The 24,596-nt window shown below is 42.0% G+C and overlaps 1 protein-coding gene across 1 annotated transcript in view; it reads left to right on the forward strand.

Moving 5' to 3' along the window:
• SLIT3 (slit guidance ligand 3) overlaps positions 1 to 24,596 on the forward strand; it is a gene marked incomplete at both ends in the record, with an annotated part of 466,941 nt that overhangs the window by 238,498 nt on the left and 203,847 nt on the right. Inside the window, one exon of the mRNA XM_079542234.1 lies at positions 10,904 to 10,975. Coding sequence (XP_079398360.1) covers positions 10,904 to 10,975 — 72 coding nt within the window. The remainder of the gene's footprint in view (positions 1 to 10,903; positions 10,976 to 24,596) is intronic.

Genomic DNA, 24,596 nt, shown 5'->3' on the forward strand with positions numbered 1-24,596 from the left:
TGGTTTGTTCCAAAAGTGGCATTGAATTTTCAAGGTAAAGCATGCATCTTTACCATCAATAGTGCTCCTGCCAATCACTGTATTCTTGGCGTTATGTATGCATGACACCCGAGGGCCACTTGTTTTTTAAAAGCTTGTTGAAGTAGTTAAACAGCTGGGTCATAAATTGAAGAAACTTTAGGATAATTACAAGACATGTTGCCACACGGTTTCTTCCAAAGACTCAAACAACTGCAGTGGACTTGAGAGGAAGTCGTCATCCTTCCCAGCAGTGATGAAGTCAAATCACTCTGGAATTTTACATCCTTTGATTTGAGAGTGCTTCAGAGGTAAACGAGCAATGTGCAGACTTTTTGTTGCTTCCCTTTGGAGTCTGTCGTGCAAGGAGCCCTTCTCCCTCTTTCCAGCCTGCTATCAGCTTTTCTTAAATTCAATTTAATTTTCTGAGCTGACATTGTTGATCTGAAATTCAGTAACATGCTTGGCAGTGACTCAGAGGAAAGCCAAGTTCATTTTTGGAAGTGGCTTTATGCAAATCAACTCTCTTGTAGATCAGTGAAGCGAGGCATTTGCTGATGAATCAGAGTAGTGCCCTTGTTCCTTGTCTTCTTCAGGGATAAAGCTCCCAACGTACCACAAGAATCTTTATGGGTTAATTTTAAACATAGGGAAATGCCCACATCTCCCTATGAGTATTTTCTGTGTTTTGGAGTCACAAGATGAATCTGTTTTCAAAGGAAGATCTGAGACTTTTTACTTGGGTAAATAGTGATAGGACAAGGGGAAATGGTTTTAAGCTTAATGAGGAAAGTTTTATATTGGATGTCAGGGGGAAGTTCTTTACAGAGAGTAGTGAGGTCCTGGCACAGGCTGCCAAGAGATGTTATGGATGCCCCATCCCTGAAGGTGTTCAAGACCAGGCTGAATGGGGCACTGGGCAACCTGGTCTAGTATGAGATATGGAATGGCTTGGGGTTCCTTCCAACCCAAGCCATTCTATGATTCTATGATTTCAGAGTGCAGGGTTCAATTGGACTTGCAGAGCTCACTTCTTAACTTATACAGACTTGCTTGTAAGTGGCAGTGAAGTTTTAGGGAGACTGTTACATCTTGTGAATTCTCCTGGTTTTAACTTTCTCTTCGGTAATGCCTCAGATCTGTGGTAGGTGGTCTGCCAGAACACTGAAGTAACAAAGCGCTCCATCAGATGGGTGACGTGATTACAAATTCAGTTTATTTTGGAGAACTTTATTCTTCTACGCGTGCCTCTAAGCTGAAAAGTTAATTGGGCTTAGTGCTACGTCACATTAACTAGCGTGCTCATTCTACTAGCAAACTTAGATTTTATTTTCTGTATATACAAAATCTGTCTTCTGTTTAGATTACTTTTTTTAAAACCTGGCAGTATTGAATGATAAAATTTCTGTACATGACAGGGGGCTCTTGAAGGTGCTTTGGCTCTTCAGCCTTTCAAAAAAGAAGTGATTTGGTTATGCTTTAGTGAATCGTTTCTTTTATGTATGTATAAAGTAGCAGAATGAGGTTTGGAAATATCATGCAGCTGTGATGGTCAGGGCAGATCTGCTCGGAAATAATTGAATAGCTTGTGGGTTTGAGGAGCCTACCGTAAAAGGGAGATGCGAGGATTGCTTAAACAGGTGTGTCTTACATGAATATCCCCAGTAGAGTTAACCGCTTTATGGTATTACATCTTGGTCTAATAAATCTAAATATCATAGCCACATAGGAAAATGAATTAAGGATACAAATCAGTCTGAAGCGTATCTTCTTACATCTGCAGTGTTTCATGGTGGCTTTCGGGGATTAAACTATTCATAGAAGGAAAGATATATAAATGTGGAGTCATGGAGTCACAATAGAAGCTAAAATATTGTGAAAGAAGGGACAAGTTGTGTAAAACTGTTTTCTCCATTGTTTAGTGCTTCTATAGCTGTTAATGGAGTACAGACTGCTGAGTATCTCTGCAGTAAATGTTACTGGCCCAGTATTATAATTTAATTTTGAAAACTATTACAGCTAGAGCATTAGCATACCCCTCTTACACAGGTATGCTTTTTACCACAGAATTATAATGTTGTGATAACCAGGACTTAGCTATACCAGAATGTTGCTTTTTCTCACTGCAGTGCATTCAGATAATTTGCAATTCACTTCTACCTCACCAGAGTGAATGAAATATCACTGTAGTTGGTTTTACTGTCTATAGACTGTTTAATTTTTATTATTTTTATAGACAAAGAAGTGCTTGTGTTGATTATGCAAACAAATTAAATAGTTGGCCTCTTTCTGGAGAAGTCTGTAACAAATACAGCCTACACCTTCACACCTGCAATTGCTGCCTGTTCCTATGCAAATAATCTGTTTCCGTAGCTGAGTTTTGGGTTCTCAGCCTGGATTAAATTACTATTATCAGAGTGATTTTTATTCTGCTGTGTGATGTTTAGGTGCACCAGAACGTAAGTGGTCAGCAAGGGATATCAATAAAGAGTGAAAAATTACTCATTTATAGAAACGCTCAATTAACAAAAGTGGGATTAGGTCAAAGGAGATCATTTGAGAGCAAGCCTTCCACCAAATCTTTATCGCTTATTCCCTGATGGCACAGTTTACTAGCTCATGCTTTATTCTTTATGATTGCGTATATTTATCTGCTGAAAGTAAAGGCTCCCCTTTTTTTTATTTACCATTTCCAGTAAATTGCAAATAACTTTTGCTAAGCAATCATACTGTGCTTAAACAAGGCCAAGGGTCTGGGCTGTGGAGATCAGAAGAAGGTCATACTGCCTACTGGTTTTTGTTTCGTATTTGCAAATACATAGGATTTCTTTCCTGCGACTGATGTCAGCACTTTGCTCCCAACTGTTGGAGGTGTACAAGACCACTTTGGTGTCTCTGTGCTTGAATCTCATAAGGGTAGAGCAAAGCCTACCCTACCTTGGTAGTGCCTTGAATGAATAAATGTGGTTCTGGATAAAGCCACAGTTAAAAGGGTTTATCTATCAAAACAGATTCCTCTTAAGTACATTGTTAAAACTGTGTGTGCTGTTTCTCTGCTGAGAGTCCAGTCTTACCATGTGTGTAAAGACTTAAGGTATAAATTGTATAAAACAGGATACTGATTGTATTTGACTTTCAAGTATTTTTCCTGTCTCTTCACACCCCAATGCAGAGCATCTTGCTCTAGTCCCATGCTGTCTCCAGGAACAATTGGCCAATCTGTATAAAGGAAGGATTTATTTTCTTGATACTGCTTAATAAAGCACTGAAGACCTGCATTAAATGCTGCTAATAAAGAAGCATTACTGTCATTTATTAGAAGCTCTGTTGTGTTTCTTGAGGAGTGCATCTCATCCTCATATGCTTCCTCTGAGTCCAGTTGCTTGTCAATCCCCACTCCTGGGCATAATCAAAATAGAACATAAAGATATTGAGGTACAATCTGATTTTTGTGCATATATTCTGAAAGATACAATAAGTGTTGCTTTCTAAAAGAAAAAATCTAATGTGTCTCAAGGCGATGGGCTTTAAAAGAAGAGTCTCCAGTATACTGTCTGATCAGCATTTGGTCAGTATTTAGGAAATGGCAAGAGGGAGGAAAGATTGTCCTTAAATGAGCACTGATACATAGATTATTGTTCATTTAGAATTATATAAAAATAGTTGCTAAGGGGGATTCTGATGGATGTAATTTTCTGGTTTTGTTTTGGGTACAATGACAGCTGAATGTAGCACTGGGTCTCATTTAGATAATCTGAGGGCTTTTGTTTGGTTGAAGGGATTGCATTTTTTTCATCTTCCCACAGAGAGTACACAAATGTGCGTTCTCTGTCGTCTTAAGCATGTAGAAAAATTTCACAGTGTGCTGAGCAATTCTTGTAACTGCAGCAGGACAGAAGTCATGAACCTATCAAAGAAGAATAGTTTTAACAGATGGTTTTAAATTTGGTTTTGGAGGAGGAGGAGGATTATGCTAAAATGATTATCTACTGTTGAGATCTTTTCCTTCCTCAATCACTCAGCTAGCACCCTTCCTCTGCATTAGGACAGCCTATACCCATGTCCTTGTCTTCACATACTCTGTGTCCATCTCGGCCATCTCTGGTGTAGTTGGGCTCCAGGAGGCTTTGGGTGCCCAGTGAAGTACAGAGGTGTAGAGCTGCCTTCTGTCCCCTCACAGTACAACCCCACCAACAGGGAAATTGCAGTGCTTGTCTTCTGGCATCTTGGCTATAGTGTGGGGCTCTTTGGAAGTACTGAAGACTGGTATGGTTGGAATTTTGCACCTCAGTTCCCTCCCTTTGTAACAAACCAAACCAGACCAGAAAGATCTTCTCAGCAGCTTCCCAGGGTATGAAGTGCTATTCAGCTGTACCATTCAGTGAAAACACACTCACCTGGAATTGCTTAGCCTACAAAACATCTGTATGACCTGCTCTCATTTCACAGAACTTGGATGTTGTCAACATCCACACTTTTACTGCAGTAGTAGCAGCAAGATATTTTTTTCCCTTCAGAAAACAAGCAGGGATGTCAAGTTTCAGCCGAGTAATGCTGTGCAATGCTGTTATTCTTAAGCTCTGCCCTTGTAGGCCATTGGCAGCAGTGCATGTAAATTTTGCCTTTTGGACAGAGAGTGATAACTGCTGCTTTATGATAGGGAAACGCCATCTTTTACACTGAACACAGGAGAGAAATCCTTGCCTCACAGTGTGCATAAGGCCCCTCCTGAGCAGAGGTGCTGATGTGAGCGCTGGCCTTGCCACAGCTTGTTCTTGTTACTGGGGTGATTTGGTCAATGCTTTTCCCACCTGGAAGATGATAAATATCTTAAGTACGTCATGCGTATTTACAGGGCTCAAAGATATTGAATTGTCCTCAGCAATGGACTCGGTTATTGTTAATTCAGCTACAGGATAGGAAAAACACTAATATTGAACAGCTTTGCAAATACTAGGGCAATTGCTAATAGATAGGAAGAGTAGTTAGCTGTTGGAAGTATCAGACAGTATCTTAACCATTAAAAAACAGGCACACTTTTGGCAGAGTAGGATTAAAAACATTTTCTTTACTGTAAATGAAACAACAGTTTAATATGATACAAGGGTACATGCATATACATGATCACTCTCCTGACTCCAACTTCTTGCAGTCTTTGCAAATAGATGCATACTAAAAAGAAGAAAGATCCACATCCATTTCCACTGCTACCTGGCACTAAGTGGCTGGAGCTGTGTGGGAGGATGTGACCAGATGAGCTGCAGCATCTTTGAGCTGCTCTGAGCTGCTCGCATCTTTGAAGGAACATTTTATTAATGGACAAGAAGAATCTGTAGCAATTGGAAGAGAATCTATGCTACAGTCTTTCTGATCCTGGTTGTGCTGTGCTTTAGGCTGAGCAGTTGGCTTGAGGCATTGCCAGTTGCTGTGGGTTGTAATAGAAACTTTGGGAGACAACAAAACACCCTTGGGAATGGCAAAACAAAAAGTCTCTGCCCATATTAATATTCTGTGCTGGCTTTGCTATAATTCAGTTAAATTTTTTTCCCCCTGTGGGTTTCCTCTTTCTCTTCATGTGTTGTTTCATTCTGTCCCTTAGTAAGCACTGGTCCCTTTGCCCTCCCTTGTTGCCCTCTGGAACTTATCTTCCTTCCAGCTTTTGCTGTATGAAAAAGCCAACTTGCTTATCCTTTATTAGGTGATACTTGAAGAGATACCTCTTTCCTCTCGATTATTCTATCACTCCCTACTCCAGAATTGTTCAATTCAGTTAAATGCTGTAGTTTAGAGTTTGTGTTTAACATACTGTTCAAATTAAAACTACTCCAAAGAGACAAATTGCAGTGACCATTTTGTGTTAGAGCACGCCTTTCTGCAGAGCAGTTCTGTCTTCAGTCTGGTTGTAAAGACGTTGGCTTGAGGAATAGTTACTAACCTTTAACAGTGCACAGAGTTTCAAGAACACCTACTTTATTTAATTTTGATAAATGCATAAGACTAAAATGCTTTTAACTCAGAAATCCTGTTTGGTAAAAGACCGCAAGCAAGTTACAAGCACGGCTTAAGTAATGCTCATTTTTCTGAGCTGTGCATGTTGTGACTGGAGTGAACCTTGGGTCTGTATGTTTTAGCACTGGCAGTAGCTGGCACTTACAGTCAGCACTCGTACCCTTACGTTGTTTGCTATACAAAATAAAGCTAACTAATGCAAACTCTGCTGTGTGAGGCAGAGGTTGCAGTAAGCAGTTGGTTGCTGTGCTCTCAGGCGGTGTGCAGTGGAATCAATCAGTGTTTGTCGTGTGGCTGTGCTTTGTGTGAGCTCCCTGGTGGATTCCTAAGACATCACTGAACTGGGGATGGGCTGAAAGGCACCTGGAGGAACCATGGCAGTTAGACCAGCTTTTCCTTTATTTGTTAGTTGAATATTGGGTCTGTGTGCTAATGGTTAACTCTGTGAGGTTTCTGCTTTATTCTGGGATCAGCAGACAATAGTGTGTGCTGGGAAAGGTGCGAGCTGGGCTGTGGCTGTGAGCCATTTGCCTTTGATGACTGTGTTTTACATCTTCAGCTCTTCAGCCATTCTAGGCAAGTCTGCAATGGGTTTTTTTTGGGTAACACCAAACAATGATTTGTTCTTTAGCCCGTTTGAGCAGGAGATATAAGAAAATGGTGTTCAAGCTCAATAAATACCTCTCAGACAAGCTGCTTTTCAGGCAGTTCTTCATTTAAAAATAATCTTTTTGAACTTCAGAATCTGTACACCAAAAAAGATCTGGAAAATAACTGGTAAATATTCAAAGGATCTTTTTATTTTTTCTTTTGTTCCTTTCTTGAAAAGAGGGAAAACCTAAGCATAGTGCTTTCAGCCTGTATGTTCATATGCTGCGCTTAATTCCCAGTACCACTGTAACTTTGTGAGCAGTACTAATGTAGGTATTTGAGTGTTTTAGATCTGTAGTTCAAGTGAAGACTCTGTGTTCCAATTAAGTGGTTTATGTTCTGTCACTGGCAAATTTTAAAAAAAAAGTGCATTTTATTGCTTTATTAGCTAATATTTCACCTAGGATGCAGCAGGCAGCATTAAAGCAGGAAGCTCAAACCCAGCATTGTGATGGAGTACAGAGGCACTTAGAAAATGTCCACGGTTTTGGTTTTTTCCTTCCCAACCCTTCTATGAGCGAAGCTCTTGCAATTTCCATTTGAAGATTAGCAAAACAACATTATACTTGCAGAGGGAGTTAATCTATGTCCAAAGCATTTTAGTCAAAATAGAAACTAAAATATCTATTGACTTCTGAGCTGTGCAGTGTGGCCATGTCAGCAGCAGCTGCTCCATTTTGTTGGCTCCCTCATCTCAGATTCATGCAAACTTCAAGCCCTAATGTCTCTGGCTGTGTTTCCCCACCTCTGAAATGTGTCCTTTCCCTGTGGCCACCCCCACACACTGCAGGCTCTGGGAGCTGCTGGTTGCAGGTCCGGCATCCTCCCCAGCTTCAGTGCTCCCTAGCAGCCCCAGCAGGCAGGAGTCTGTGCCAGGGACGGGGATGTGCCCATGGGACTGCAACACTGGAGCCACTGGCTGGCTCTAGAACCAACTTCAGGTGTCCCTGTTGTAGCTCCAGGATGGTATCAGTGCCCAAGGAGAGATTCTGATGAACTTCAAGGACAAGTTTCTTTCCCCAGCATCCTTCTTTCTGAGGGCTGTGCACACTCAGACAAGCCTTTAGCTGAGGACAGTGTCTTCACTAAACAGCTTTTCCTTTCCTGCCCTTGATTGCCTGGATGTGTTCCACAAGGTGCTGGGCTTGCTGCTGTCTGAGAGGAAGCTCTGTGAGCAGCAGTGAGCATGAGGTGCTGCCGGCATATGGCACATTTTGCTTTGTCCCTACATCAAGTGCTTCCCTTCAATGCTCACTAATCTTGCTTACTAAAACAAGGATTTTGGGAATGTGTGTTTCTCTAAAGCTGGATTTGTTTCACTGATTTCCTCCTCAAGGCTCCATTCATTACACATAGGGGCATTGAACTTGTCTTCTGTTATGGATATACAGAGTTTAAAACCTTTCCCTAATAGGAAATACGTTGGTAATCATCATTTATTTATTTTTCTTCAGACTCATTGTTTATTTCTTCTTGCATATCACAATTCTTTTCTGTCTGTTTGTGTAATGTTTTGTTTTGATTTGCTTTGGGGTTTCTGGCCTCACGCGAGTTTATCTGGTCTTCTGCAGCTTCTATTAATAACTGATATTTATTTTACATACCGTCAGGGACAGCTTCCCGTTATGTCTATTAGCAGGAACAGGGATTGCAGAGCTGGAGCTCTAAAACAACCACAGAGGACAAGCAGCTCCTGCTGGCTCCTGGCACACTTTGGGATGGGCATGGGCTGAGCCTGCCCAGGGCCTGCTTGCGTTTTCCTTACAAAAGTTTGGCACATTGTTAGGAAGAGGTAAATTCTTCCCCTGTCCATCTCAAAAAGCCACAGTCATACTTGTGAGAGGGCAGCTATGGAAAACGAGGCATGCAGTTGTGAATTTCATCCGTGCTGCATCACCAGTACCCTGCAGGCTGTCCCTATTCCAGACTGCTACATTTATTTATGAAATCAGTGCACGGGCCTGGAGACATAGAGAGGGAGTGTTGTTAGCTAAAGAGTGCCTAAATGGGAAATAAAATTAATACAATTTATGAGGAGGCTGTCATAGAACATGGGTAAATTTCTTCCAGTCTCCTATTTTTGCCTTCCTGCGGGGGAGATCCAAGCATAGAGAGAAAGCAGAAAGCAATAATATAAATTATCCTTTTTGGATAATGATAATATTAGAAAAAATATGTTTTTTATTTATCTTTAAACCTGGTTTGAAGTAATGCACGGTAAAATACTGGACAAGTGTAACTTGAGTTGTTGGTGGGTTTGATGCATATTTCATTTAAACTTGCAATTCTACTTTTTCAAGCCCTTTCTGCTGCAGTTAATATGCTTTTTTGCCCCCATATCTTGCTAATTTTTGCCCCCCTAGGCAATTTTGTCACACTTTTACCATTGGCTAGAGCCTGCTGTGCCTCGCTGTCACACCAAAATGATTCCCTGCCCTCAAATCTGTCTTCAGTGTAAGACTGCCTTTCTGCAGGTCTGAAATGCACTTGCTTTCCACTCTTATGCTTGCAGGTTGCCTGATCGTTTCTCTGAGTAGAAGATCTGTCTTTAAAGAACTAATATTTTGTTGCTGGCAGAAAAAGAGGGGAGGTGAAGGAAGGGTCACGGTGTGGATCAGTGTTAAACAAATTGTGAAGGTCACAAAGAATTTTAATCTGGTTTGAAAAAGAGACTTGTATCCAGCAGCACCTTTTTGTTTGTGATAGTCTGAATGAACAATTGTGGCTACTTTGAGAATTTGGTGTAGACTGCATGACTGGTATAAATTGAATTAGTCTCATGACAAGGACATAGTCCCCTTTTTCTCTCTCTGCCTGATGGAAAACAGAAGAAAGCCCTGCATGACACGTCTTGACCTGCAGTGTCAATGTGGGCTTTTGTGACAGGCAGTGATTTCTGGCCTTTCATTTGATAAAGGCAATTTGGTGGAGACTGGAAAGGAGGCTTGCTGCAACACAAAACGTGCTCACAGAAAAGTATCTGGTGGACGGTACGGATGAGTGCCCTTCTGTCCTAGCAACAACCAGAAAGGCAGACTTTTCCTTCCGAAAATGGGGTAAAGCCTTGGTTTGTTTAACCAAGTGGCACAGTCACACCAAATGACATACACCATAATGTCCTGTCCTGTGCTATCACTGTTGTTGGTCCTTTCCTCCAGCCATTCCTGTGCCCACCATTTCTGCCTTTGCTTATTTCTTCCATTTTTCTCTCCTCATCTTCTGCCTTCCTTTTGTCTCCCTACATTTAACGCTTCCCCCAGTTTTGCCCCCTGAACTGAACCAAAATCTTCCCTCCTATCCCAGGCTGATGGTGCACCAGCAGTGCTCCTCGTCCTTAGTATGACAGCATCCCAACTTTCCAATTCCATGTCTCTTTCCTTCCTATTCCCAATGCCTGCTCTTCTCCCCCCATTGTGGCTGATAGGGGTTTGCATGATTGAAAAATTCTCTTGAAACACTTACAGTGTGTTAAAGAGAAAAGCAACTGCCTGCAGCTTATGTAACAGCACTGGCACTGCAGTGCTCCACCTGTCCTCACAATGCAGATGTCATGATTTAACCTGGACCATGTCATAGCATTTGAAGTACTATGAAGTCATTCTGAATTGCTAATTTTTTAATTTTCAAATAATTTTAAATGGTTTTTAAAACAAGCTCAAAATTTGTTATTCCCACTGATGCACAGTACAGTACATTGTGTTTGTTTGTTTGTTTGTTGTGTTGTATCAATCTTTTTTTTTTTTTCCATAAACTTGCAAAACAATTGAAGGGAATAATTGCCACATTTTTCCTGAATATTAATTTAAAAGCAGAGGCTATAATCTGAGCACAGATACGCCAATGCCGTTATAGCAGTTAACAGAATCACAGTGAGGAACATTTCTATTTACGCTATAAGGCTGCAGTGTTGAGGTATGATATTGAGGTATGAGATTTAGCTGTAGAAACTCTGCCACTGAATCACGGAGTTGTGCACATCATGCACATCTGAGTGATATTTTCTGAACGTTTGCTCTCTCAAACTCTGGTAGTTCTGGTTGGAGAGTTATTTCAGCTCATGCCACAGACCTCTAAGAAGACAAAGGGAAGTGTTACGGTGTAACAGACCCAGAAACATCTCCTTTTCCAAGCAAGCTTTGTTCCATTATGTCATGTAGATTTGAGAAGTACATTCCCTTTGTTAACAAACATGCTTTTTCTTTTCTTTTTCTTTTCCCTTATTCAGAGACCTCAGTGAAAACCAGATAAAAGGAATCCCTAGAAAGGCCTTTCGAGGAATCATTGATGTGAAGAACTTGTAAGTAACAACTTCATTAGTATTTGTGGTGCAGAAGTTCTCCCTCGTTACCTCTGGCTGTTGCTGTTTGTTTGAGCTCACCATGGTCAGCGTGTGCTATGCAGAGGGCCCTGCTGTGTGCTCCTGCATGCTGCTTTGCCGCACACAGAGTGTACAAAACACCCAGGAAGTTCTGAGCAAAGAAAGTAGAGTACTTAACGGCTTTTTCTTCTCCTTGAAGTATTCTGCTGCAAAATCTGGTGAAATCATGATCCAAACACTGAAGAAGATATGCATAGGAAATGATATGATAGAATTTGGGAGCAAAATCAAATTATTTCACTTAGCTGAAATTTCTCGTGCTACCACTGTGTTACTAGGAAGCAAATATGGCACACAGACACAGGAGCTGAGCACATATTTCCAGAGATGAAAAGACATATGAGAAGTTAGCTGTTCTTCCTTTGACAGTCAGTATTGAAAACAAAAATAATTTTTAAAAGCAATTACAGGATGAACAGTGGGTTTTACTGTTGGTGCTAACAAATCTTGTTTGCCTTAACTTGGCATAGTTATATAAATGTGTAAACAAAGACTTTCAATTGTATGATTCCAAGTTACTTGTATGTTACATATCAGAAATGCATTTAGGTGCACACCTGCACGCACACACAAGTGCATCATTAGAGTCAACACACAGTAAATTGAAAAAGGAAATAACCGGCAGCACGTTGGCAGAAACCCAGGGTTTCCTGAGAAAACAGAGCCACTCTCAGAGCCATTTCAGGGCCATCAGTATTAGTAGTGTTACCACAGCTCACTGTCCAGCTGAAGTCTGAGCCCCCACCATGTTAAATGCAGTAAGCACAGGGTAAATAGCGTGATTTTTTTTTAATTATTATTTTTTTTTAGTTTACATAGTATAAAAATCTGCTGGAAATGTAAAAGAAAACACTTCTAATGAACATTACTGTGACATACTTACTTCTTTGCCCAATTAACCTCTTAAATGCCTAGATGATTTTTTTTTCTTTGGGCAGCACAGAAACCATTAAGGGCAGTGGATGTGAATCAGAGCATCACATCTGCATCCAAGGGCAAAGTGCAGTTCTGGCACTTCAGCCGGTAATGATTATATCACATCATGGGGATAGTGGAAAGGAGACTGTATTACAAAAGAAAAGCTGCACCTTACCTCCCCCAGACTGGAAAAAATAGGCACAGGAGCAATGTTGTGAGACACTCCAGCTCCCTCTGAGCTCTGTGCAAGGTTCCTAACGTATGTTGGTTGGCACAAGGAGAGTGTGAGGATTTTTACGTCATGTAACTAACAGCTGTTTCTGCAGGTATTGGGTTGTCAGGCTTATGATTCTTCAGTGTTTGTTACTTGTCTCTGTGCAGAAGGGAGTTTAGCTACCCAGGCAGAGTGGCTTTTTTCCTGAAACTCGTCAAGAGAAATCATATCATAAGAAGTAGGCTAAATTCATCTAAGCCTTGGCTTTAGTGTTCCTCCTCAGTGAGTGAGCATCAGAGGACCTACGTGAATGGATCTGGTTTTTAAAGTACAGTGAAAGAGGAGAGAAAACACTGGAAAATATTGTTTATAGGGGGAAGAAGCGTGTGGATTTTAGACAGAAGCATGGCACTTACGTTAGCATGAACTTTACTTACTCTGTGTAAAGGAACAATAGATAGTGTTTTGTTTCGGAAAGTCTAGCTTTCCCAACCATAATTCACTGTTAGTTCTCTAGCTTCATTTAAAATAGCAAAGTTCACATTCAGAGTTGATTTACTCCTCTCTGGTGAGATGTCAGAAAAATCACAGGTGTTCTTTGATTTACACACCCAGCCTCAGCACAGAAGGAATCAGGGTCTCACCTTTCCACGAACTGATATCAAGGGATGGCTGGCTGCAGTACTTAGAGGCACTCTATAAATGTCAGGATCTAAAGCTTTAATAAAAATTGTGATTGTCACGTTAGGCAGTATCTATTATTTTGCTGTAAAAGACACGGAATCAGACTTGCTTTCTTGTAGTCACACTTTCCATCTTTCAGGAGTACAGATGTTATCATGGTTGGGAGCTGCTTCTGGAGGTCATTTTGTTCAACCTCCAGCTCAGCAGAGCCCAGTGCTCTAATGAATGGATCTGCTCATCGGATACCCAGTCCTGTTTGTTACAATGAGAAGCAGACTTCTCCACAGCTTCACTAAGATCTGTACTCACTTTTCTCGATGATTAACATATGAATGTTGTGTCCAGGATGGTTCACTAGATGACTGTTGCTTCCAGCCATATACCAGTCGCCTATGAGTAGCTGAGAAGAATGTGACAAAATCTTGAGCCAACTCACTCCTGGAAACGCGTTACCGTTTCTGCAGCAGTAACTGTGAGGCTGTGATGCAAGCTGAACCAAGTTAATATTTAAAGCTGTAAGCAGAAAGGTTCAGCGTGCCAATTCCCATTCTCCATCTCAGTTTGGCAGCCAGAATGCTCCCTTTGGAGCTGCAGGAATGATCGTACCAATGAGCGTGACTGCTTGAGCACCTGGTGGGAGAGAGCAGGCCTCTGTCCCTCAGTGCCACTCAGCTGCTCCAGCACCTGCACCGGGAGCCTCTCTGACACAGATGCTCTGATGTGATAGCAGCAGGCTTGGCTGTTTTCTCTGGTTATCACTTTGCAGATTTATTGCTCTGTCTCAGAGTTCCTTCAGCCTTTGAGGCATGTTTTTGAGGGATCTTGGAGACTTAGACATGAGAAGCAGTCAGTCTCATATTCTTTCACACTGCCCTTTCCAATCAATCTTTAAAACTCATGTAGGAAAAGATTGGCTCTGAATTGTCTCTGTTTTCATGGCTTAATATTTAACGTGGTCTCAAGTTCTTCCAGATTCTTTGAAAATAAAAAAGTGCCAACATTATACAGAAACAATACCTCTGTAGATACTGCAGTGAGAACACAGCAATTGATGGACTATTAAAGTATCCCAATTAAGACTGTTTTTAAGAGCAGTTTGGAAAGTTTCCACTCACAGACAGTTGCAGAGAAGTTGTTATGGGAGCCTGAGGCAGGGCACGAAGTCCCTTTGGATATTGGCTCTGAAATACACAGTGCAGGGGCTCCCTGTAAATTAGGGTGAGTGCTATCTGCAAGCCCAGCAAGAGCTGCCCTGTCTCAGCGTGGCCATTGCAACAGGCAGCACAGACGGCAGGTGTTTCCACCTGGAGCATATTGGTGTAAAAACACTGACTGAACAAATGCCAAATAAATGCTGCTGCATATGCTGGAGAATGAAAGTGAGATGGCAAGGTTCCTCTAGCAGCAGCGCTGCAGGACTGGTACAGTACAATACGGTTTGGCCATTAAAAAATAAAATCTAAGATGATAGGAAATATAAAATGAAATGTTGGAGAAGGCAGTGTGTCAGGATATTTTTCACCATGCATTTCATTTTAAATGGTAAAAGGTTTTCATCTCATTCTCTTAGCAGTATAGAGAGCCCAGAAGTAGTCTTACTAAGGTCTACGCTAAAGAAGAGCTTTCTCGTGTCACAGAGGGCAGTGTTTTGCACAAGACAAAGCAGCTCCTGGTGAAGTGATGTTAAAATTCCCAAGAGGGCCATGTTTAGTTGTGTGAACTATTTTCATATGAAGTATTTTCTGCTGTTTAACTATGAAATGCCAAGGAAGAATCTGCACACAGCAAGAATAAGTTAGCAAGTCTTTTTCTAATTAAAACATAGAAGCAATTATGTGGCGTTTAGCAAGTCTCAGGAACACACAATGTCCATTACAAACAGTCCATTTATATGGGAATTTGGAGTGAATTGACACTTTGAAAGTACTGTAGAATCGATGCATCGATGTGCTCACTGCTCTGATAAAGAACTGAAGGAGCAAGGGCAGGAGAGGGCCAGGCTGCAGAGCACACCTGTGTTCAATTTCTGTTAGCTATTACCTAGAGAGCAGGAAATGTTTCTTGCAGGACTCTAGCCCTGAGTAAGCACACTTATTTCTAGAATTAAAGCATGTGGATCTGGGTCTTGTTGAGCTTTGGGCTAACGCAGCACTATCAGCTGCAGCCTTCCGTCACAAAAATATATGAAGCCACTGCCTGAGTTTCTGCATGTATCATATCTTGGCATCCAGACGAGCATTTCTCTGCTGAGGCATTCTTGCATTCCCGCAATAGGAAGAGGAGGTGGCTCAGACAGAGGTTCCCAGCAGCAGTGCCTGTGTTGCCAGGTGTTGCCAGTACCTACAGGCCGCGTGCTCCTGCTTCTCCCTGCTCTGTGCTCTTGTTGGGCTGTGAGCTGTGTGGGGTCACAAAGCACATGATTCCTGGAGAAATGGTGATACTGGGACTTGGTACTGCCCTGTAAGAAATGTGCAGGGCAGATTTAGCAGATCCTAACAAGTTGCTGCCCTTTTGTTATCTGCTGACAGAAGTTTTTCCTCTGTTTGCAGCACTGCAGTAGGGAAAATCAATAGATTTCCCCTCAAGAAGAGAACTGTCTGAATCTGAAGCAGCAGCAGACTCACTGCGTGCTTTCCAAAGCCTTTGCTCCTGTGCCACCCATTCCCATCCTGCACCTTTCAGGCTAAAGGAAAAGCCACTTCTGTAAACAGGGAGAGTGCAGAGGGATATCCTGGACAGACAGAGTGTGCTTACTTGCAGTCAGTGGCTGTGTCTGTGCAGCCCCCCATGCGCCGCATCAGGGAGCTGCTGCAGGCCAGGTAGGGCAGCTCAAACTGTGCTGTGTAAGGTGCCCTTCTGCATGTCAGCATCTCCCTGCAAGCAAGACTGTCTGCATTCCTGAAAGGAAAGCCAGTGTACACATTTGCTGTAGGGGAGAATGCCTGCAGCTGAGTGCAGGGGAGCTGGGGCCACCCTCACCCACCAACTGAGTCACGCACTTCTTTGAGGAGGAGCTGCTGTCATTTCTTGTTCTTGATTCAATAGAATTCCCCTCTTTTGTCTTTTTCCTTTTTTAGGCTTTTACTAAAAGGCAGAATTTTGTAGCAGTGGGATGCAGAAAAGCACAAGCTGACAGGTTCATCTATCATGTTAATATGGGCTTCTTGCATGTGTCTAACTATTTCACAGTTGTACATTGCATAATAGTTCATGTTACTGGGCCTGGGAGCTGCTTTCCTTCTACCCTGGGATTGCTTGAGAAATTGTGGATAATCTGCTTCATAGCCCTAAAGGTTCCATTTGAGGACAAAATTCAGCATTCAGTATTTCTAAAATACGCAGATATATGTCAGCACATATGTAGCATTGACCATCTCTGTACGTCTATTTATTTTCCAAGTACTTACATTACCTATGCAACATAAAAATTGGAGCCATATGAGTACTGTAAAATACTATTGTGACTATTGCTAAATGGCTTTTCTTGGAAGATGCCCTCAATTCTGCCTGCACCTGCTATTACCATTGATCCATGTGACTTTTACAGAAATTAAACATCTAGATTGCACATTCAGGTTTTGGAAAAAGCTGAATTTGCTCTTTATGTTGAGAGGTATTTTGCATTCACTTACACAAACCAAAAATGTTCTACTGCAACCCCGCACTGCAGATCATATTTCTCATATTCGCTAGTCAGCTATACGATAGAAATAATTAAATATACCTGTCAAATTAGTTAAAATAATGAATAAGCCTAAGGAAATGATGATTGATGTGTGTAGCCATTTCCCTAGTAGAAAGAAAGTGATGGTGAATTACTTGCTGTATGTAAATACACAAGATATATCAATGAAATGTGACACTAGAAACTTAGCCTGCTTTGGACTGGGTTCCCAAAGGAAGCCATTGTCCTGAGCCCTCCAAAATTTCTGGCTCTGCTTTCAAGACATTTGTGTAGAGTCTCAGTTTTACTGTTGCTGTTTGCAATAAAGCAGAATTAAAAGAGGGAGATAAAAAGTTGGCAATATTTCCCACTTGTTTGGTGTAAAATCTGCAGTGAGTTCTACTGCAGTCTGTGCTTAACCTCAGTCAAAGCAGTGAATGGCAGGAGGAGAATCAACTATTGATGTTGGATTGCTTATGTGTCGTTGGACGGGCTTAGCAGCAGGCGTTGGTACCTGATGATGTGCCTGATGATGTGAAGGAGGCACAGGATATTTTTAAAACCTATACATAAATATTTTTTCTCGAAGGATAAAACTCTCTTTTGGAACAAATTTCAGGTTGCTTTGATCTCAGTGGGTATTTTTGAGTGTTTTCAGAGCTGGCATAACAGTTCAGAGGTATTGAAGCACCATCAGCAATTTGGAAGTACTTGTCAGAGTCAGGCCCCTTGCACTCTATAGAGAGTGAAAAGATCGCATTACCTTAACCAGAATAATTTGTAAACAATTTTCGTCCTCCTTATTTGGAAATTCACACTGTGCTCAATGTATTCCAGCAATGTCCTCCTTTCTATCTCCTGTAATTGGTATTCATTGTGATAGTGACTGTAATGAATTCAGGTGGTATTGCTGCGGCCATCGCCTTCGCTTTCCTAGAAGTTCCATTGTGATGCAATATTATTATAACATTAAAATAACACGTTACCAACTTTCCACTTTCTATGGAAAAACATCACCTACAGCGTAAGTTAATTTTATGAATAGATTAGATTGAGCCTTTGCCATCTGTTCTACCCCTTATAATGAATGCAAAATGCATATATTTCACAATTATCTCATTTAAAAGATATGATTGATTGAAATGCACGCGCATGTTCGCTCCACAATGCAGCATGCACTTAAGGTGAGATATGCAAAACCAACCAAGCAGAGATTCTGAGTCGGGATGCTTTGTGCTCACGATGTTTATCTCTGCTCAGTCCCATGCACAGGGCCATCCTCAGGCAGGCCTTGTGTCCCCAGGGCTGTGCCTGTCTTTGCAGGGACTGACCCCGGCTGCTAGCACGGTTTTGCTTGGGGAGCCGCTGCTCGCTGTACTGCCTGAGGGCAGCTTGACACACAGGGCTTTCCTCTCTTCCAGCTTATTCCATTCTGAATCACTAACCTTTAAAATCTACCTACCCTGATCTTTCTAAATAAGTTCTCTTGTCCTACGTTATAGTAAAACTTGGAGGCAAAAAGTGAAGAGAATCTGAATGCTGTGCAGCCTGACTTGCGGCAGGCAGGAGATGGAGGGAGGAAGTGCACTGCTGTGTCAGTCCCCAGCTGAAGCTGCTGTACTGCCTGCCCTGTCCCATTTACATCAGAGACATCAAAGCTGCTTCTGAAGAGTGCCTTCTAAATAGCTGTGCTTTCTACCAGATTATTGCGATGGCCAAGCAGTATTATTTTTTCCAAGTGCCGTTACAATCTTGGCACATTTGCTAGCATCTCTTTTCACACCATAAGGGCTCATCATTCTTCAGAATCGCCTCCTGGGGAGAAGTTTTGTGGGGTTTTTGCACTGTTCGCTGGTACAAAGAGGTGCTGGTTTGGCAGTAGTCTTGGACCTGGTGTGTTATTTCACTTGTGAGAGACCATTTCTGTGCAGGCTCTGCAGCAGTGCTTGGTCATCTCTCCATGTGTTGAGCTGCAGGGGCCAGTCCCGCACTGCAGGACACTCCTGAGAGCAGGGCTGCCCAGGGGAATGCTGTGCTTTCCCTGCTCCTGAAGAATTTGAGATGGTCCCAAGTGCACAAAGGCGCAATGGCAGAAATGTCTGCAGAGCAATAAGCTGCAAGCTCTGCAACACTCCTGATCAACACTGGAAAACTCCAGATCCATTTCATGAAGTATTTAAACGTATGTTGCGTTTGGTAGTGTGATCAGACCAAGCTTGCATTTTTAAAACACATTTTAGGTTATGTAATCCCTTTCCCATGTCTCTAGCTAATAAATAAAACACCAGGTGGGCTCACGAGCACAGAATGATCTGAAATCTGTTGAATGCGCTAAACTACCATTTGTACCTCACTTGAGATTGATTTCACAGATTGGAAAACACACCAGTGATGTTTTGTAAATGAAAACACCTGCATTAGGTGGGCTGGCTGTCGACTCTGTTCTGCTGTGCCATTGCAGTTCAGGTGTCTTTGTTCTGTGGATGCCCGCAGTCGTGATTTGAGCAGCCATGAGGGATCTGTCACCAACAACTCCTGAAAGCCAAAGCGTCGCTCCCAAGAAACAAATTTCCACACTCTAAAGGTTGCTTCCCCTTAGTAAAATGCCAGATAAATAAAAGCTGAAATACCTCCTAAGTGTGCTCTACCAATAAAATAGAAGTACATAAGCCTATGGTACATCACAGCCTAGGAAATGGCATTTAATTGATGGCATTTAACATGATGATATTTAATATTTTTCAAAAATGAATATTTTGATGATAATCAGAGCTGAACACCTCCAATACAGCTGCATGTCATTTTGATTCACTCGATTTTTGTGTGCAGCATTTTCACTGTAACAGACATCAATTTTAGGCAAAGCGCAGATGTTTAATTATTCCTTATCAGCTTCAGACAAGCATAAATAGTAATCTTATTTTTTATTTTTGAGAAATGTGTTTTAAACATCATCTGAAGGCTGCGCCTTTCCTTCTTCATATGGTAAAATCCTAATGCTGCCCACAGGACAGACAAGCGTACCATACAGACCTAAGCGGAGCAGAATCTACTTCAGATTCAGTTCTGGTCATTCCGATGCTTTGCGTTCTGTACTGCATTGCCTTGTCCTGCAGCGGTTGGTCTCGCAGTGCTGCAGGTGGCTCAGCAGCAGCAGGGCTCCATGTGGCAGCCACCAGCAAAGCTGTGCCCACGGCCCAGCAGTGGGATCGAGCTCCTTGCTGCTGTATGAGGAGCTCAGGCTCAGCCCTGAGCCAAAGTGAGGTCTGTGATCAGGGCTGGGGTCAGCCACCAAAAGCCGATGTGGCTGTGGATGCTTGCAGGGACGAAGCACACTTTGCTGAGCACTGCGCGCCGTTTTCTGGACTTGTTGTTCTTCATCCTAATAAGCATAGATACATTTTTGACGCAGCACCCGTGCTGCAGTGCTGCTTTCTGATGGAGAATAATGGATAGCAGATTTGGCCCTTTTTTGTTTTAATGCTCTTGTAGAAGTCTCTTTGACAGAAATTAACTCCAGAAAATACCACGATTTAAAAGCGGGCTATGTGGTATTCTTACTGTCCTTTTGATATAAAACTTGATTAAAATGACTTGTGACATCAGTTGAAAAAGGATGAAAATCAAATTTTCTTTATTTTGTACTTGTTTAGGCTAGCCTACACCTACAGTTTATCTTTGGGTAATTTATGCTGTCTTTGTGCCATTTCTTAATTCTGAATGCATTTGTTGAAAATTTCCTGTAGCATTCATCTATGATTGTCAAAGGAGCTTTTATTCTGAAAAAAAAAAAAAAAAAAAGTGCTGGTTTTAATTATAATCCTAAATAGCTTCATAACCACTGTGAACTCTGAATTTACATCATTTTTATGATAGCCGCACCACTCCAGCTTTATTGATTTTGTCATCTGCTTCATTACATTTAATGCAAACCTTTTGTGTTGAGTTATTCTAGTGCAGTGCTGGGCACAGCGGGGTCAGAGCGTGTCGTCTCTAAGCCAAAGCAGCACAGCAACAGCATTGCAGGGCAGCACCCATGAATAAATGGGGGCTCTGAATACCATCCACCACCAGAATAAAGTTTGCATTCTCCGCTTGACCCTTCCAGTCAGACGGAAGGTGAAGCCATAATCTGAGTCTTCTTCCCCTCTCCACCCAGCACAGGTTTTGATGCAGGGAGGGCAGGGCTGCTGCTGCAGGAGCCCTCCTGTGCAGGACAAGGAGCACCGGGCTGCTGCTTGCAGTTGGTGGGAGAGGCAGTGGTTTGGGTTTTGAGACAGAGATGCTGCAGGTGTCCCTGCTCTGAAGCTGTTTTACCATTTCGTTGGGATTAAGTTTTGATTTTTCATCTTGTAAACAGGCAAAAGTACTCACGGATTTATTGTACCTTTCCGGGTGAATAAAACTCCCTTAATTCTTAAAGCTCCCGCATTACTTTTCTGGATAATACAGATGTTATTTTAAATTGTGTAAATTTCAGTGATGAAAACCTGATGCAAACTAGTCGATGAATTCTTGTTTTCCCCAGGAGGCTTTGACTTAGGTTCAAAAATTAATTCCAGTAATTGATCAGGGAAATAGAGGCCCTGCTCCTCCTTGGCCATGGAATGAGATGCATGCTCCCTCTACCCCAGCATGGCTGCTGCTGTGCTGCAGTCACAGCTTCCCCCACTGCAGCCCCTGTGTGCAAGCAGGCTAGGGCTGCAAACAACAGCAGTGCCTGTGCAATTTCTTGCCTTATAGGAAGTGCAGAAGGGAATGCTTATGCTTCTTGTTTAGTCTGGTACACGGCTTCACCGTTCACGTAGTGCACTTGGGTGGATCCATGAGATAAAGGGGCCTTAGGAAAACAAAGGCATCTGCAGTTCAGTTCAGTCTGAGATTGTTGTGCCTTGAAAGGAAAACGTTTTTGGAGGAAAACAAAACTTCAACTGTAACGGCATAATTTTATTTTACAGACTTTTAATTTTTTTTTTTTTTGGGGGGGGGGTGGGTGAACATATGTTTACTGTGTTTATACAGCAGGTATTGATACGTGGGTGTGTGCAGCTGAGATTGTGTAAATCACATTGAATCATAGAATCGTTTGAGTTGGAAGAGTCCTTTAAAGGTCATCCAGTCCAATGCCCTGCAGTGAACAAGGACCCCTACGCTAGATCAGGTTGCTCATGCATGGATATTGTGGAGATCCAGTGGAGGATTCTTCTTTTATTTAATTTTTTAAAAAGCTTTTGTGCTTGGGATCTGCAGTGTTTTCAATATGTCCAATGTAAAATAGGGATCTAGCTTGAACGAAGCATAGAAGGAATCCTCAGACACTCAAATGGGTTTGGAGGTTAATAGAAATAATGTAATTTTGATTGTCTAGGTTTAGATCTGATATTAGCCTCAATGAAACACCTCTGAGGTAGGTAACAATAAAAATTATTTTATTTAAGATCAGATGGAAAAAAGTAGGCTAGCAGCACTGGGAACGGCCCTGAGATGATGGTCCCATTTGCACAGCTGATTTTTGCCACAGAATGCCATTCTCCTCTACTATTTTTTCCTAACAAAAGCCCGTGGGATCTAATTTTGCTTTTGTTTATCCTTTGCTAGTTCCATAAATGTCAGAGGAACAAATGAGAGAATTCTGTCTTCATATGGAAGTAAACTCCACTCCAGTTCTCCGTACTCTTTGGAGTTATTTTTTCAATTGGTTTCCAACAGCAGAGCTGTAACTCTGAGGTAATGTGCACACAGCTCTTGTTCATTAGTTTCACACCTGGAGTTCTTCCTTTCTTTTGTTTTACCAGAGGAAGTGAGGATCTCAGACCTCCTTTGGAAGGAACATGAGACATTCAACAGTGATCGGGATTATTTCACTGTATAATTCCATCTCAATATCCTGTCTGTCAAAAGGTGCTTATAAGGCAGCCACGATACAATCAGACCAGAATACAAAATGATTCTTTTCACTAGAAAAAGAAGCCATAAATTAACTCTCATTTAAACAGATAACTTAACATGCTCCCGTAGAGCTCTGGAGTGGTGCATGAGGGCTGTACATGCAGAGGGTTTGTGCTCAGTCCTGCGGCATTCCTGCAGCATTCCCAAGCCCAGTCCACTTCTCAGTGCAGCCAACCCTGCCATTTTTTGTGCATATTAAAAACAGTTTCATGTGACGCGTGGTAGTAAAAGGATCCTTCAGCCATGAGAGGCAGTATTAGAAAGAGGTTGAGTTCTTTCTACTTTTGTGGCCCCTTCGTAGCCCCATACACAAGTTTTAGCTTTGCTTTCCTTTGCATTTTATTTATATACTTCAGCTCAGCTCCTGTGCAGCATCAGCTGTGTTCCGTCCTGCCTTTAAAGCCAGGCTTGGCTGGAAGGTGGCTGCTGCAAGGTTTTGTGGGTTGCTTCGGTTGGTTCCCTGAAACCCAGGGCTCGCATTTGGCTGAGCAGTTTTGGTGGTGGGGTATATTGGGGGGGAGGGATGCTGCTTGCTTTTAGCTCTCAGCGTTGTGCTGCAGGCTGCTGGGAGCCGTGACTCTTCCAGTCCTCGTGCAGCAGCTGGTGGGCGTCACTAGGGGTTACTGAGGGGCCTGCAGCAGGCTGTCACAAGTGGGTGTGCAGCACTCAGGAGTGACTGAGAAGGATGGGAGAGGTGCAGTGGAGCCAGGGTTGTGCAGGTACCCTCTTTACCTACTTATAGAAGATGTGTTGCTTTGATTGTGAGGGAGAAAGCTTGGTCTTCTCTGTTTCGTGTAAGTGCTTTCACTTTTCAAAGTGAATTAGATGTTTGAGATTTCTTTAAGGGGTCAGTTAAGGCAATGGTATGCTCATTTCATCCCAAACTGCTGTCTGATCTTACTTAAGAGTGAAAGCTGTCTTGCACAAGATTTCCTCCTTGTTGCTGCAGTCCTGGCAGAGGAAGAAGCTGTCTGCTATGAACAGATTTATGGATTACAATCAGGACGAAAAAAAAACAACACAAACCATGCCACTCAGCACAAATGTTTCAAAGTTTGAATGGATCAAGTTTACTTTTAGGTCTCTGTTCATGACTTCAGTTTTGCTGGCTTTGTAGAATCATTATTCAGAGGCTACCAAGTAAATGCGAGTGAACAGCTTAGACATGCAGCCATTTATTTTTAAGAAATCACAATGTCTAATGTGACCTGGAGGTTGATGTGATTACTTTTTAAAATGAAATATTTTTCTTTAAAAGAAGCACACAACAACTAGCCTATGTTCAGACAAAAAGGCTAAAGTCTGTAACTTCTAGGGAAATTTTTAAAAAGCTGTAAAAATGAGTTTGATGTGCTGACTATCTTTTCAATGATAAACCATCACCTTTTAAAATTTGAATGAAGGATGGTTATTTTATTATTCTGACTTTGCTGGTTTTAATTGAATAGCTTTCACATTTCTGCTCGTGCATTCATAGTCAAATGCTGACTTTAAAGTCAACTTACCAGAGCGTCCTGCAAGGTGGAATTAAGCCCTCTGGAGGTGACCTGTTGTCTCATTTTGGCAGCATGTGTTGTATTGCAGACTGTGGGTGTCCCTTCGTACCAGATTTCTAAACTGTGGAGTTTTAGATCCAGGGTTAAGCTATTTGTTGCCCAGCAGTTCATTTATCCTGGCTAACAGGGATCCAGCAGGAAATCTAGGAGCAAGGCTTCTTTACCTGGCTACTTTTCCATTCTATCCAAGAACCAAGTGTGCAGGATGATATCAGGTATCAGTAGGGTTTTTGAGGGTATTTTTACTTTCAAGCACTGCAATTCAGTAAAAAGTCAGTGCTGTTAGACACATTTTTACCTATATATTTATCAGTTTGGTATGCAACAATAGTAACATTATCAATAATTGTCCATTGCAATAAGTGACATTCAGCAGTTCTGATAGAAACTTACCCCTTTCTCTCCTTTGGGTTGGTATTTTACATGTCCTGAGGCTGGGGAAGCACATTTTAATTTAGAAATGATGTAGGTAAGTGGAAGTGGAAGCGGTGCACTCAGTTCCTGAAATTTTATAAAACCTCATTGTGCTGCTGACAGCTGTGCTTCTGCAGGGAG

This window comes from Tetrao urogallus, assembly GCF_951394365.1.
Source record: "Tetrao urogallus genome assembly, chromosome: 14".
Lineage (NCBI taxonomy): Eukaryota > Metazoa > Chordata > Aves > Galliformes > Phasianidae > Tetrao > Tetrao urogallus.